This window comes from Acanthopagrus latus, chromosome 3 (assembly GCF_904848185.1).
Source record: "Acanthopagrus latus isolate v.2019 chromosome 3, fAcaLat1.1, whole genome shotgun sequence".
NCBI lineage: Eukaryota > Metazoa > Chordata > Actinopteri > Spariformes > Sparidae > Acanthopagrus > Acanthopagrus latus.
In genome coordinates, this window is record NC_051041.1 from 13293265 (window position 1) to 13310114 (window position 16850).

General features: G+C 44.9%; 1 protein-coding gene across 6 annotated transcripts in view; it reads right to left on the reverse strand.

The window, feature by feature from the left end:
• Positions 1-9427, reverse strand: part of LOC119016892 (potassium voltage-gated channel subfamily KQT member 4) — a 49856-nt gene extending 40429 nt beyond the window's left edge. For 3 of the 6 annotated variants that reach the window (XM_037093250.1, XM_037093249.1, XM_037093248.1), the window contains exon 1: positions 8212-9426. In XM_037093250.1, the coding sequence (XP_036949145.1) occupies positions 8212-8513 (302 nt within the window). In that variant the 5' untranslated portion in view covers positions 8514-9426. Of the gene's footprint in view, positions 1-8211 lie in introns of all 6 variants that reach the window. The other 3 variants (XM_037093252.1, XM_037093251.1, XM_037093246.1) reach the window with 2 other exon arrangements.
• Positions 9428-16850: the final 7423 nt, after the last annotated feature.

A 16850-nucleotide genomic window follows, 5' to 3' on the forward strand; every position in this document is an offset into this window, starting at 1 on the left:
ATTCTGCTCATCTGTTTCTGTTTCATGTTCCTGCTTTTGTAAGTTTTTATAAGTTTTTAAAGCTAGCTCTTGTGTTTGGGTCTTTTTTTAACCACCACCTCTCACGTTTTGGTAAGAATTGCTGAGCGTGAGCAAAGATGATGGAAGTACATTTGTTTATTTCCCTGTTTCCTTTAAGAGATGTACAGAACAATTGCTCTAATTGTGCTTTCTGACCTTAAACAATGTGAAGTTTTTGGATAATAAAACTGAATATCAATGCTTATTAACTGTTTTCCCCACAAGAAACACATCAACACCCGATCAAGATGCCTTGACTTAAAAATGGCAACACAAATCAGCCCAAGTCATCTTTCTCTGTGTTCCTGACCAATCCAGTTAGTCTGACCTCAATCTCATTACCGACTCGCCTGGATGTTGGTTCCTCCTTCACTCAAATCAGAGGAAATGCCACAGATGCTGTACGAAAGACACATTACTGGGTGCTGCACAATTGGTGTCTTGTGTAGACTCACACTAGGGAAGATCCTTTTTAAGTTTCTGCGTAAATTTAGGAGTTTTTAAGGTACAGGTCTCCAAAATTTAGAACTGCAACCGATAACTTTAATTCGCTATTCAATAAAAATACTAATTTTGTAAATAAAATGTCAGTTGTGGAATATAATATATATTATATATATTATATTATAATGTGTATGAAATTTCTAATTATGTATGAGAAAGAAAAGCAGTTAATTGTCACACTTGAGAGGCTGAAGCACAAAACTGTCACTATCAAAAGGCGTTTTTCTTGCAAAATAACCATCTATTATCAAAAGGGTGGCAGATAAAATGTTCTGCGTTTTCAATTTACTAACGTTTAAATGTATAGTACGTTTTTCATGTACTTATCTATCCACATTTTTCTCAAGGCTTCTAGCTGATCTCGCTTGCTCTTAAACACAAGCAGACCAGGAAGTCAGGTCTGAGAGGAAGAAGAGGGGAGAGAGAGAGAAGCAGCGAGGAAGGGGAGGTCAATTAGCGCAGAACAGCAAACGAGAGATGATATTCCCACTCGGGACGAAAGGGAAGGAGGGAACGATGGAGGACAGAGAGGGAGCGATGGAAGAGCAGTTTGGACCATAAAGTATCCTTAATGGAGCAGAATTTACACGACCTGCTGAGGTGAACAGATTAAAAAAAAAAAAAAACAGCAGCGGAAAAGGAACAACAAGCATCCAATGTGCAGTCCTGAGCAGGTGAAAAACCTCGCACAAAGTGCCGAGTGGCTTTCTCCCCTCGCTACTTCACGGTTTTCTTCACTCCACCCTTCTTCCTCTCTTACTTAGTCATCAATATAAACACATTCATGTGCTGACTGAAAAAGCAAACAACAAAAACAAAAAGCTATTTTCTGATTTTTATGACTTAGACCATTAATAATAAAAAAAATAAAATAAAAAAGGGCCAACACCAAGCGGTTTTTTTTTTTTTTTTTTGGAGGATGCTGGTGGCAGCGAGTGGGGGGGGGGATTTTAGTAGATTTTGTGTCGCATGGCTGAAAACCTGGAAAAGCAGACCAGACTGTTTCCATGACCCAGGTGAGAAATTAGATTAGCTGGCTTGGACAGGGTTCACAGGGAGGGAAAACTGCAAGGATAGACAGATAGAGGGAACACATTCAATCAACACGCTGTCTGGGCTAAATGAGTTTAATAATGTCAGAAAGGCAATTCACCTTTAATGAAACGCTTGTGAGCTGCATTCTGTGTACAGCACTGTTAGCACAAAAGATGGGCGAGGAATTAACCGTCAGCCGAAAGGTTATGGAGAGCACGCGGAGTCCTGTTGAGGGTATCTCCCTCCGCATCTATAAATAATGTGGCTTTAGACCAAAGCTTTCATAAACAGACACCATCACTGATGGTTGTGCCGTAAAAGGTTAAAGTGGAGGCATTCCCACACAGGGTGGACACTGAAGGGTTTATCTGGCACAGACTTATCCGACATGAGGCGGTTACTTCTGAAACTGGTGAGGCTACTGTTTCAGATCAGATGCAGTGGTCTCCCTGTCCCACTTCCCAGTTTGAATAGCGATGATTTCTTTAATAGCATTAAAGTGAAACTCTCGCCACAATGGGCAAATTAGCGATAGCACAAAAATCGCTATTTTAAAGACACTAAGAAGGCTCGACACGACATGAAACTTTGCTCGTAGTATCACCAGGGTCTCTACACATGAACTCGAGCATTGAGAACATTGCTTCTTAGTGTTTTAAAAATAGCGATTTTGATGCTATCGCTAATTTGCCCCAAGCACTCCCATTGAAAATGAGTTTGTCCCGAAAACGAAAATACGGGGAATCTTAAAAGTGCCTCTTTTGTTGTAATCATGCATTTACACGAAGGTTTGACTCATGTACATTCACAAAAAAAACAAAAAAAAGCCAAGGTTGCATTTTGGCGAGAGTTTCACTTTAACGATGCATTATTAAAAGCTGCAGTGTTCTCTCACACATACAGTTACTGCAGAGTCTGGCGTATTTGTTCAGGTTTACATCCAAATGTGCAGTTTGCAAGACAGACAGCTTTAAGTGGTACTGCCGGGATTTAGTTTCTCATTTGCATGAAGTTAAGCAATAAAGTTGAGAGAAATTGAAGCAGCGAAGGCCAAGATATCCTCACTATCAGTCCCTATGTGGAAGCTCCACGAACACTTCAGCCCACTCTCTTTCCATGAAAGTTGATAAGTTCTCTCTGTCAGATCCTTCCTCCCTGCTTACCTCTGCAACTTCAGTTTCTAAAACAGAAGGAAAAAAACAACTGAATCTGTCTTTAAGCTCCCCAAAACAAAATGTGTTTACATGCAAATAATCAAACTTAAACTACCATAGTAATAATGACAGGCGCAAAGGAGGAAGTCAGGTGCCGTTGTTATAAAGCATGAAAGTCTGCGTAGAGAGGAAGAGGATGGATGGAAGGGTCGGCGACGCATCAGATTTTTTACTCTGCAGATCACTGGTCATTTTCTGTTTCAACTTTCTACAAGACTGGCAGTCCCTTATGACCATAAACGTTCCCAACCTGAATCACAACAACGGTCGCCTGACCTACATACCTGATTTTTCACATTTTCTCCCAGTGCGCTCCCACTTGGTGATTTCTCCTGTTACTCTCTTGATTTCATAGTGACATCTTGTAGTGATATCTGGCAAGGCAACCCAGGGGCAGAGGTGAGCGCCAACAACTCTGCCTGGCGCGTGTCCCTCATCCCCGGGCTCTCTCGAACCTTTGAGTTGAAGGTACTCCAGAAAATCTCCCTCTTCTTCACAGCCCTACAATGGCAGATTTGGCAGATCTGCTCATTTTAACTTAAACCACGATTGTTCCCTATACCCAACCACGTTGTTTTAAAGGTAGGCTTGTGACATTAATCCACAAATTCATTTCATTTGTAACCGACGAATGATGTTATCCTGTCTATAACTGCCACCAAGTCATCATCTGTTTTTTTCCCAGGCTTGACAAGGCATATAGAGAGCAACAGAGTTCTTTAACTTGACCGCAGCCAATCAGAGCTCCTCATGTAAAGACATTTCTCTTCAACTCATTGATACGGATGATACTGCTCGAGCTCCAGTCTAAAAACTCCATGTTATAATTTTGCTCCACATCTCTGCTCCTCCTCTGTGAGACCTCAATAATACATGACCGGTATATTTTCACCCTCCTCAGACCCAATCAATCACTCTGACTGGTCAGTGCTCGGTCTTGGCTGCTTTTCCTGTCCATTCGCATGCACTATCACTGCAGGGCTGTACCAGGCTTAAAATGGGGCATGGGCAGCCATGGTCAGGAATAAAACTCAACACGACTTCTTGGATTTCCAAAGTGGAACCATGCAGTAGGACTGGATCGGGGGCCTGTAGCCTGATTTTAGTCTGGGGTTCCACGGCCCCAGAGGACCCCCAACTGGGATGGATTACTATTTACAAAACAGGCGGCTTCTTGTGAGGGTCTATATGTGGCACTGCCTATGGTGGAAATGGGTAAGAGGTCAAAGGTGAGGGGAAACACTGAAACCGATCCCTCTCAATGTTGTCAGTCAACTGCCTTGCTCATAGATCAGGTTTACATGCAGACACGCCACATGCAAAAACACACACACAGATGACAGGAAGAGTTAGTGCCACGGTTAGAAAAGTAATCTGAAAATCGCTCTCTGGTTCTTTTCTCATTTTAAACGTATACGGGCCTTTAACTAAGAAGACATTCAAAAATACTCCCCTCTTCTTTAGGAAATTGTAGGTTAGGGTTAGTCAGGGCTAATCAACTGCTTAAGTACCTGATCCGATACTAAAAGGTTAAAACACTGCAGACCACTGATCGGTCAGTCCAAACAACGTCTCAGAGTCGTCTCATCGTCTGAGTTTTGATGTGGGATTTCCTTTTTCCTGCAACCTGCCGCCTTTTTCTCAAGAAACGTTTGTTTCTGTGTTGCAATAAACAGATGTGCTGGCAAGTGTGTGGTCAAGTGTCATTTATTTAATAAATGCATCAGCATTTCAGGAGTTGTTTCCCAACTGCTGGAAAAGAGAAGCTCGACCAGTAACAAGCCCACCTGCAGCATAACCGCAGCAGAAATGCAAAACGGATCTCGTATTTAGGTCCAGTTATGGGTTAAGAACGGGTTCAGAGGTTACTACATTGAAAGTACTTTGGTGGAAGAGAAACTAAGGGTATAGGCGTGTGCTTTCTGTTACTTTTCTCTGTTACTGTCAGCTATAAATACCCCTGATGTGTCTATATATAATCACATTGGGAGAATGTATCTGTTGATGAATATCTGCAAATCACGCAGAAAATAAACAATAGAAATCTGTCAGAGTAAACACAAATGAACATCGTGTTTAGCTGCCGCCTAACTAACTGCTTCCTCAAAACACACACCGATACTGTTTATATGTCAAGTACAATACAACAAGGTTCTTGGGAGACCAAAACTTTCTCAATGGGTCCGCTTCTTTTTTTTTTTTTTTTTATTTGATGGACTTCACCAGCTCAGACAGCGCAGACCATCCCTCCTGCTGACATTGTGGTTTCCCCTGCAGGCCAAACAAAGCGAGAGGATTCAAAGGTGACAAAGAGGTCCTGGGCTCTCACTGCTGGTGAGTGAGTGTAAGGACCATAACGGGACAAGAGGCACTTAACATTTCAGATGGTCCGCGCACCGTTTGAGCCAGAGCCTGAAAGAACCTGTGGTGTCGTCTCGGCAACCGGTCAGGTTGGTGAGCGGAGGAATTCTTTACAGATTCACAGACATTTTCCGGGAATGCTATTGAACGTTCTTTTTAACAAGTTTGTGTGGTCGGTCCCTTTTTCGCAAGGCTTTGAGGGGAGGAGAGGAGAGGAGAGGAGAGGAGAGGAGAGGAGAGGAGAGGAGAGGAGAGGAGAGGACAGGAGAGGAGAGGAGAGGACAGGAGAGGACAGGAGAGGACAGGAGAGGAGAGGAGGAACTTAGTGACAGCCCTCAATTAGCATACAGCTGTTACACTTGCAGGGGAGAGTGTTTGCAGCGGCGTCTCACACACCGGAGACAGTTGATGTAGAGACGGGAAACAGTTTATGTTAATGCAACTGAAACCACAGGATGTTGAAGTTACAGACGACCTCTATCTGTGAGAGAAATCTGTCTGTTAGAGGAGGCATCTTGTGTGCAGCTGTGACAGGTGAAGGGTGCGGTGGGACCTAAGTAGGTGCCCGTGGAGAAACATGACAGCAGAGAGCTACTTCACCCCTTTTCTATACGTATCCAACACACACCTGCGAAGAGAGGCCATCTAGAAGCTACGCATCTGTTCCAGCTTCCCCCCGGTTACGATGCTGGACTAATTAAAGGGATCAGGGGAAGTTAGCACAGCGCCCCACACAGCAGTGTACGGCTCAATTTAATTACAATAGATCAACGCCGCCTTAATTGAGCTTCACCACACAGTGGATTTTTTTTTTTTCCTCACACACTGCTCTCAGCATGCCGAGCGCCTTGCATGCAATCAATCAAAACAAATGCACAGCTCAGGGTGGTACAGCATCATGGGAATGGTGCACACGGATAGACATTATGTGCACCAACATGTCAAAGTGCTGTCAAAGGATTTCTGGAAAACAGAGGGAGATTTTACAACCTGTTAAGACAGCAACATGAAAAAGGCCATCGCAGACAGCGGCTCACTTCTAAAGTCAGGCCAGCTCCGTCTTTGAGGCATCCGAAACATGATCTGGGCACCTCAGAGCGCCCGCCCTGCCTTCTCTTTCTGACTTAGAAATAACAACAACAGCAGAGCTGCCACCCGCTCCGACACCCAGTCATGTCAGAGAGAATGTCACCGCCAACTACCCTGCAAAGGCCAACAGTCTTAATGAGAAACGCACAGGGTGGTTGGCAGTGCACGGCATGTAGTTCTGCAGGCACGCTGCAAAGGCATGTTTGCAGTCCCCTGGAGGAAGGAAGAACCAATATAGAGACGTGAAAGAGGTGGAGGTGAAGGACGATCGGCGCTCACTAAAGTGCGAGCGGCACATGATGAGAGCACGTATGAGAGTCGTGGCTCTGCATGGGGATTTCCCTCTGTTATAAACACATGATGATATTGGCAGGGAGACCGTTGCGCTCGTCTAAACAACGACACAGAAAGCACGGCCCGGTCCAAGAGCTCCCACAACTTAATGCTCTGTCCAAAGTGTGCCAGGCGCGGGAACAGCTGGATGACAGCTGCCGGAGCACAACTGGTCCGCAGCAGAGACTAAAATCTACTGAAAAACTTGGGAGTGAACTTTGACCGTTTACCCTTAGAGACACTCGGGCGAATGATTCACACCAAGTTCACACTTCTGAAAGATCAAAAGGCAGCTCAGTACAGTTTGATCTAGTGAAGCGAGTGCTGTATGTTTTACGGATAAGTTCCGAGCTGTTTCAGAAGGGAACAGCCACTGCTACCAATGAGCTCACACTTTCCCAGTGTTTACATGCGGTGTACATTGTAGAGCATATGGCACACGGGTACTTAAGAGCCTTGACAGAACAGTTTCTACAGTACAGCGGGGGAGTCGCTTTAGTCTCAGCTCTACTGTATGTTTACTGCATGTGTTTCACTGGTGAGCTTATCCTTCGCCGGGTTACTGAAGCCGTCAGGGCTTAATGGGTTCAGAAGTGTGCGTTTTCACATGTGCATTATTTACTTCGCCTGTCAGGAAAGTGCTGCAACAAACAAGTCCAGTCACAGTCAAGTTTTTAACACACTCACACCTCCATCGCACAAATACACTGACATAATTGTTTGACTTTCTGCCTTTACACACTCTCCAATACGTCACTCACTACTCTGCACCGCGAACTGTAAAGCCGTTACTCAGGCAAAAACTGAAAAGGAACAAACTGCAAAGTGACTCACGAGATGTGCTGTACAAGGGGTTTTGATATTATCGTTATTATCATTTTTTTAAATGCCAATAACCGCCTGTGGTTTCAGACTAATTCAGTTTAGTAACCATGGTCTTCGTGATGATTCAGTCATACAGAGACAAGGGGAAATTGAACAGGGGACCCCGTGTTGTGATGATGTATGGCGTGTAACTGTGCTAAATTGCGGCATAAGCAACTCTGCTTGGCTAATTGGTAAATTTGTCAAATGACTGCTGGCTGATCAAAGCACAAGATTGGAAGTTTTAATATGGTGTATCCAATCGCATGTGGCTTCACTCCCTGACTTCAGCAGACTTTAGAGGAGCCCTGTGTAGTTGAGGGAGAGAAATTTAGAAACCCAGAGAGCTCTTATTTACAATATTTGTCAGCCAAAAATACAAACTCGGAATTATGTATTATTTGAATAACTGAATAAACAAGCTGTTCTCAGAGTTAATCGGGTCCCCAGAATAAAGCTTGAAACTAGAAAGGTGGCAGGGTCCGCCACATGTAAACAGTGAAATGGTGAAAGTGAAACAATATGCAGTTGCGTTGTCCTGGTCAGTTTATTTCAGTCATGAAAAGGGAAGGCACTTTGATTACACAGTTTGCTTGGGCATGAAAATCTATCAATCAACCTAGCGTTTCTTCCCCAAAAACTACATAGTGCACCTTTAAAAAGTTGCTATTGGGAAGCAAAACACAGAAAATAGCCACATGTGCAGTTCAAATGGTCACTGACACACGAGAAACTGTGATGATTCACTTACATGAACGCGTGGTAGATGAATGCGCATCCTCTCGGTCTCTCCAGCACGTTGTACAGGCAGTTCTGCAACTTTCTGAAGCGCTTGCTTGTACCGGACGCGTTGGCCCGGGGTCCCGGCGGCCCGGGCAGCGGGGTGCCCAGCAGCCCCGTGCGGTGAGACGGGTGCCCGCGCTCCGGAGTGGACGGCTCGCTTCTCTCCGTGTGGACGGCGGTGAGAGCCACGAACTCTACCCGCCTGTCGTCGTTCGGAGCCGGGGGGACCAGCATTCTGATGCCGCCGTTGTTTGACGGGCTTCCTAACATCTTCACTCAGACGCGCGACTAAAAAAAATACATAGGACCGGACTCTGGTTCACTGGATCAGCCGCAGGAGCGCACGGCAAAGTTTTGACCGAGTCATAGTCCGGGTTTGTCTTAGCTTTTTTTTTTTTTCAAAGTGGATTTGAACTAGTTTACCGATCAAAACACGTGGGTGAACACCATCCCTGCTGTTTTCTCAGCCTCGTTTTTTGTTTGTTTGTTTTTTTCCCCCTCAAAGATTTCAAAGTTTATCTGTAAATCAAGTCGCACACGAACAGATGCGCAATGGTGGGACAAGTGCGTCGCGCTGAACCGTGACCTTCAGCGATCATTGTGGGGGGGAAGTCAGATATTATGAGGAACGAGCGGAGAGGCGGCACACGCACCGAGAAAAAACAAAGCACGCTGAGCCGCTAACAACCTGCCATCACTTGATCCACAACACCACAAATAACACTTCAGACGTGCGCTTTTATAAAGGTCGAGCTATACACGAAGCGGGTGGTCACGCAGCGGCTCTCCCCGATTCTCGTCCAGCTACGGCGACCACACTTCTCTCATTAAGTTCGCCTCAGCTCTTCCTACTCTTCGCTATCATCCGCCCGCTCTCCTCTCCTTGTGCGCCTCTCTGGTCCAGCGCTCCTCCGCTCCGGCAGGCGGGGTGGAGCGCGCAGAGGTGCAGACCATCAGTGTGATGTCAAGAATCGCACACGGGCAGCTCTGAAGACAAAAAAAAAAAGAAAGAAAGAAAGAAAACTAGATGCGAAGCGGTTCCAAAAGCACGCCACGCCGGTGTCTGCACGCCGTGTGATGAATGCTCGCAAAGGTGAAACACCGGCACCACCTCTCTCCGGTGAGAGGCGAGGACTCCGCGCTCGGGATGGGTATGAGAGGGACGCACGCAGTGACAGGGAGAGGGAGACAGTGTTTTTTTTTTCTTTTGCCAGGAAGGATGAGAGGTTCTTCTACCACAGCTGATAAGTTTGATGAGATCTGCTGCTTGTGCGTATCGATGTGTAGATGATATAACGGGGGAGGAGAAGTGCCGCGGATTCTTGAGTCCAGAGCGTAAATAAGCGCGTATCTGAGTACAACCTCAAGGTGCTCGCACTTCATACTTCTACTGACACATTGTTCTTTCTTCTCTTCATCTGCTTTTCAGATTACACATTTAAAAAAAAAGTTAAAGTTACCCTAAGTTTTCCTTTGTTAGTTGAGAAAATACACCATAATAATAAAGTTATTTAGAATGAAAACACTCTTGGATGAGCAGGAAAATGCATCACCATAAAGCCTATCAGAGTTACCTGGCTCTCATATGACAGTAACACTACAGACATCTATTGATCTTCCTTTCTTGCATTCCTGTTGTTTAAACTGCCCAACAGTATTTAAAATAGTGAAAATTGACTCAATTAAGGCAGCAAAATGCAACATGCACATTAAGGAAGCGGTTATATTAATCCAAAAACATCAGATATAATAGTAAAACACTGACCGAGAACATTTTACTGAACAATAAGTACTTTCCATAATTAATCCTTTTAAAAAAGAGAAAAAAAAGTCACATAATTTTGTGCAGGACCTTTAGTTGTAGTTGAGTGTTACTATATTTACTTGAACTGGCAATAGACGAAAAGTTATTAGTTATTAGGATATAGGATAATGAAACCATCAGCATTTACGCTGGTTCCATGCAAACCTCGCTGCACAGCTCTGTCTGCCACCGGGAAGGTTTACTTGTGATCCATTTCTATTATAGACTAAATGATTCAGTAATCCCTTATCTTAAACACGAGGGGGGAAAGGTGCAGGCCTTTCTCTTGTAGTCAGTGTCATATTAGTACTTTTACCTATGGAAAGGAATCTGAATATTTCTTCCACCTGTCCAAGTCAGAGGTGCCCAAACTTTTTTTTCCCTTTGAGGGCCAAAACTGAGACTTAATGGTGGGCCACCGGCAAAAAGCCACACATATTGTATTATATTGTATTGTTAAGACGCAAAATGGTATTAGGTTCCCAAGTACCTTTATTGACTGACTTTCTGTGCAAAGTGTCACTCTGCCCGTCACGCTCAAATTTTAAAAAATAATCCATAATTAGGGTTCTTACTTATTTAAAGGTATCCATATGACAGGGTGGCCCAGTTTCTTTTTTCTTTTTTTTTTGCCGGAAATGCTTTGCTCCTTGGGCCTCACAATTGGCCAGAAAATATTACTTATGTTTACTGTTGGAGGGGGTTTGAATCCATTCGATTGGGACAGCAGCGGAGACAGGTGCTGAGGGGACACAGCGACAACGCCGACCACAGCCTCCTCGCCGGCGAACGGAGCTTTCTAAATCCATGACGGTGACACACACAGAAGCTTGTGGTTATGACAGAAATACTGGGGCTATGGAGCGCAGTGCTCTGTAGAGAGATCACCTGTCATGAGGGCCTCCAAGGAATGCATTGTGAGGGTGGTCCCCAAACTCCTGCTGGAGCTTACTGTATCATCTGACCACCAAAAGTGACATCGGCAAGTGCTAAGATAATTCACAATGATCTAATATCTCCATTAAGTTAGAACTGGGACAAATGTAAACCCGCAGGTACTTGATGTTCAGCTCTTAGGGAAGAAAAAGAAAGGAGGAGTTTGCCAAAGAATCTGTTCTCTTTCTCCAGAACCTCATCGCTCACAACGCTGCTCCCCGCTTCAGCGAAGCATTCCTCAGCGACAAACACGACCGTAAAATGCAGGTACGATAAATTATCCCCAAATCGGAAAGATCCGCGTTATCTACCTCCATCAAACAGACAAAGTGACCATACGCCGTGGACATGTGTTGAGCATTATGCAAGCTTTACAGTGTTCCATAACAACAGCAGCGGCAGGTCACTCATCTTGACTATGTGCGTTCCTGTCCATTGTGGCGGCTGCAGTTTATGGAACATGCAGGTCTGTGGGATGACGTGTGGGAATGCAACTGGACTCTCTCACAAGTCACAAATCTAGACATTATTCCCAGGGCCCCCCCCTACCGTTACATAACTTCACATCCCTAATCCTCAACTCTTTACTTAGCATCACACGTACAGACTGATAGACCTACTGCTAACTATGAAATGGAATCAGTTGTTGACAGCTGCGCTGCTTAGAGCAATGTGTTAATACAGGCTGGGGACTGTTTAACACGACAAATCAGTCTGAAACTACACTTACATCGAACTACACTTACATCAGAGACAATAAACGCATTGTGGTTTGAGCAGCACAGTTACTGTGAAATGTTAAAAGTCTTGAAGTCCTCATTAGTCCTTTGTCCTCCTAGGATGTAAACAACATATCTGTCTGGTTTTTGGACTGATGCTCAGACATGGCCTTATGGCACCAACAATTAACTGAATTACTGATAGAGCCCTAGTGTCTATTATATAGAGATGAATGATGTCCCTAGCTCAATTCTGGCTGGTGACCTTTGCTGAATGCAAAAACACGAGCAAGATTTTAGCTGCCCTCCTCTGGAACAAGTTTAGTGCTCATTTAGCTGTTGAGTGCATATGCACGTTTGTTTAATTCAAATTCTGTTGGTCCTTACAAGGTATTAAAATTATACATTTTTTCTAGTTAGAGCCATGGCAGTCAGACTCAGACTGTTTAGGTATTCATAATTGACGTTTGTGTGGCAGTTTGACGAAGGTACAGATCGCTAAGGAGGTCCGCGTCACTACATGTTGACCGGCTGATAAAGGCTTAGTTCGGATATTCTTGATAATACTTAACACTGTCACTGTGGCCTGGTGGTCTGGGATGTGTGCCACATGGACGCAACGTTCTAGGTTGCATCCACCTTTTTCTTTTACCTCACATTATTTTTCTGATACTCAACTGTTCTCAATGGTGGAGCAGCACCCTGGGTGATTTGAGGACAGGGATGGTTGGTTGGTTTGTTGGTGGGTTGGTGGGTTGATTGGTTGATTGGCTGGTTGGTTGGTGGGTTGGTTGGCTGGTTGGTTGGTTGGTTGATTGGCTGGTTGGTTGGTTGGTTGGTTGGTTAGTGGTTGGGTGGATTGTTTTTTTGGCGGCTAGCTGGATTGACTGAATGATTGGTTGGTTGAGTGAGTACAAGAATGAGATACTGTTAGACCTTGGCAGAAGGAATGCTGAGTGCCATTGTAGTTTATAAATTAAAGTCTTCACTTATAAGTGGATTCATTTACATGGTGAATAATTGAAGTCCTGAGTCTTTAAGCAACCAAGTGTGTTTCTGCCCCCTTGGAATAGTAATGTAGATGTTAATTACAAACATTAAGGACATGCGGATCTAATTTAAGAGGAAGGTCATCCAAAAGTACAAACCTGTGGAGCTTAACCACGCCACGCTGACAGGAGGAGGTACTATCTAAACATCAACACAACGGCATCCTGTACTGGGAATCTCCCACCACAAGCCCTCTTGGTTTCCTCTCCTCCTCCAGTTCCCCCTGCTGTCCAAACCAGGTCAGGGAGGGTCGGCGGTGGATGAAGGTGTCGACGGACAGGCCAGCCCTGCTCGTACCCTCAGGGATTTACATGAAAGTTTCACCCCACTCTTTCTATTACGGTACCAGCCCTGCTCCGCTGTTACTCTCCTCCCGCGATCAACACCTAGAGCTGGGCGGAGTATCCCACGTGGTCTCTGGGATGAAGGCTGCCCCTGCTGACAACACGCAACAGCTGAGCGAGGTCAGACTGTAAAATGTGAATGTGGAACAGATGGTTGAAATTTGCCCAACCAGACCATAAGGTAAGGGCTCAGACGCACTCATATGAACAGATTCGGTGGCACTCAGAGTGGAATTACAGTTAGGGATGACCCGGAGAGGACTACAGGGGCCCATTGTGGGGAGGTAGCTGCTGTGATCCCCACCTCTCCCCTCTCTCTGTTGTTTTTCCACTGCAGTCCTCACTCCAAGCATTCACTCACGCCCCAAAGAGCCCGCTGAGCTCTGGGGAGTCGACAGCCACTCAGGGAATCTATGGGAACTTAAAAATACTCACATCAGCAATTGTGCGCTACACATAGTACAGTGCAAACCTGCTCCGTCCGACCCCCAACAGCCTTCTATTTCCGCACTTGGATGTTTCCTCACGCCACTTAATGGCTTTCCCAGACCACACTCTTGTTTGCCTTTATTTTATCTCTTTTTTATCTGTTTCCTCCTCTTTAACCCAGATTTCTTTGAGCAGAAAACATCAGAGAGGGAAGAGGAGGGGAGGACAGATGAATTGTTGATACACTGTCAGTCGTGTTGGATTACTGTTGTCTGGTTTTGGACGACATTGTGTCGAACTGTGCTGTGTTTGGAGCAAGGACTACCGCTGAGCCACACGCCGCAACCGTCATGTCGACGCCGTAAAAATGTCAGCTGACGTGAAGCAGCTTTCCATGCGTTCATCAGTCTGACATGTCAGTGACATGAATATGTAAGTGTCAACCACCACATCCGGTGACTGGGTCAGGAAGTTACAGGAGTTTGGGTCGAGACCTCACTCAGTGGCCCATTCATGACCAGTCAAAAGATCCTTTGTAACTCACTTCCACTCTCAGTGCTTTTAAAGCAGTGAGTGAGCACACTCTTAATAGGAGTATGCAGCGTGTTACTGACAAGCAGTTAAGGGGGGTGGAGGGGCGGGACTGCAGAGTAGACACTACCTCACTCAGGTCAGGCAAAAACAACCCCAACCAAAACAACTCTGAGTTATAAAAAGATTGAGCAGTAATACTGGAAAGTGTTATAACGTGAAAAAACACACAACCCACACACCCATACACACACACACAGACAAATCAAGTGAATTGATTTAGTCCATAAGGGGAAAAAAGTCTATAGGGTTTAATGTGTTGGGAAATAGTGAAATACATGTGATCAAAGTGGTAATTAAACTACATTTTGCATTAGTTAGGTGGTTGTTTAAATGCATGTTTCTGTATTTAAGTGGTAATAATCGTTTTTCTTAAGATTTATCTGCTACTATTTGTTACTACAAACTATTTTGGATGAAAAAAAAATGCCATTGTTGTAATGAAACCTAATTTGATTAGCCCTGCCCCATTTTCTTTTACCTTCACCCCTGAAGTAAGATTCAACAAAACTGAAGACAACCAGTCCATTTCTGACACGATTACTAAAGTCAGTCATATGGTCTAAAGAGTTTCCATTCGAGGCATTTTTTTATTATTATTATTATTATTATTATTTTTGGGGCTTTGTAGCCTTTATTTAGACAGGGCAGCTGGACAGGAAATGTGGGGGAGAGAGAGGGGAAGACATGCAACAAAGGGCCACCGGTTGGATTCAAACCCAGGCTTCTGCTAAGAACTCAGTTGCTGTGACTCAATTCAGGGTCTGCATCCTTCGGAGGCCACATCAGTTACGTCACAACGCCGCGCGAAGGCTGTCCCAATTCAAAGGCTCCTCCAGATGGAGCCCACAAATGCTCCTTCTTATCCCTCTTTTTGGAGGATGCACGGCTACTATCATTCGTGGCCTAACATATTCTAAGATCTTTTTTGAGCGCCCGAAAAAGGTCAGGTTTATGGGTAATCCAAGATACTTGATTGTCGGCTCATCCTTGAGAAGGTTGGCTGTAATTTTTAATGGCTTGAACCTGAATGTGTCAGGGCATGGCACATTTAATTGTATAGCACAATTCAGACACAAGGCAATGCAAAGGGGGCATAAAAATTACATTAAAATACCTTAAAAACAAGTAGAAAGACATCAAGACACAAAACATCAAAACAAGTTACGAAATAGGAAAGTAGGCTAAAATAGAATAGGGTTAAAAGAGACAAGACAAGAAAAAAAAAGTCACAGTCCAGTTTAAAAGCCTTGAAATTGCTTGAGTGAAAGGCAGTGGCAAACATACAGGTCTTCAGTCTTGATTTAAAAGAGGTGAGAGTTGGAGCAGACCTGCAGTTTTCAGGGAGTTTGTTCCAGATTTGTGGCGCATGATAACTGAATGGAAGATCAAGTCAGAAATGTCTGTCTGCTGTTCATCCATCTAAATTGTTTTGGTTGAGTTGCCAAGTTAGGGCGGCTGTAGCTCAGCAGGTAGAGCAGGTCAGTGTGTGGTCAGAAGGTCACTGGTTCAAATCCCAGCTCTGGGCTGAGCTTATCTGCATGTCAAAGTGGCCTTCAGCAAGATACTGAACCCCAGATTGCTCCTGATGTGTGGCTGGCACCTTGCATGGCGGCCTCCGCCATCAGAGAGGGCCCTTGTCCAGGGAGTACTCTGCCCTCGCCCACAGACAGCTGGGATTGGCTCCAGCAAGAACCCCCTGCGACCCCATAAAAGGGATAAAGCGGTTACAGATGACGGATGGGTGAAGTCGCAAAGTTTTGGAGATATGGCAGGAGACATGTGTTCCTTCTCTTACATATGATGGAAGTAGATGGCACTGCTCAAAGCGCCCAAAAACACATTTACATGGCTTGATACATAGATAACTAATCTAGGTAAAGTTGCAGCAATTCCGAGGAGGATGCCATTATTTCTTCCGTCCCACGCTGTCACGAGCCACTCTTCCCAGAGCTGATGCACACTTCGTTCCGTGCTGCAGTCAGCAGGTGTAGTTTGATAAAGATAATAGTTCCTACATGAAACCACTCACAAGGTCTGTGGATTACCTTGAGAAACTGGGTCATGATTTCTGAATAGAGACGTCGCTGTTGAGCGTTTAGTTAATTCTGTTTTTCAGATGAATTTAAATGTAAGTTTTCAATTCGTCCCAAGAGCTCCTTGTGAACGGCGCTAAGGGATAAGAGAATTTCACTACCTGGATCACTGAGGTGTCACATTATTCTTACATAACACTGAAATGCCAGGACCTGGGAAAAGCATTGCATTATGGGTTGATGGTGATTAAAAGAAACTCTCCCGACACCTCAGCGAGAGAGGAAAGAGGATCAAACGCAGACCCCCATCTTAGTGAATGTCCATTCCTGTTAAGGCTTTGTCCCTAACTTAGTCTGACCAAGTTGTGGCCCAATCACAAGGTCCGGACTGCGGCCAGGGCAGACGGCCCCGGTTCATCTGGCCACGGTTGCCTTGATCTGACCAGACGAGCCAGCCAAGAAAAATACCAGCAGACAATCCTTTTCATGCTCGACTTAAGCTCAAACATTCTCACAATCCTCGCTGCTCTTATTAGAAACGGCCGAGCATGAGTCTGCACTTGTTAATGCAGTTATTGTTCGGTGATTAAGTCGATTAAGAAAGGGCCCTCCAGTTTGACTAATGTTTACTTGTGGCTCTGACTGCCGTGGCTTAACCAGACAATTGTGCAGTTAGCGGTCACTTTGGGTGAGGGGAA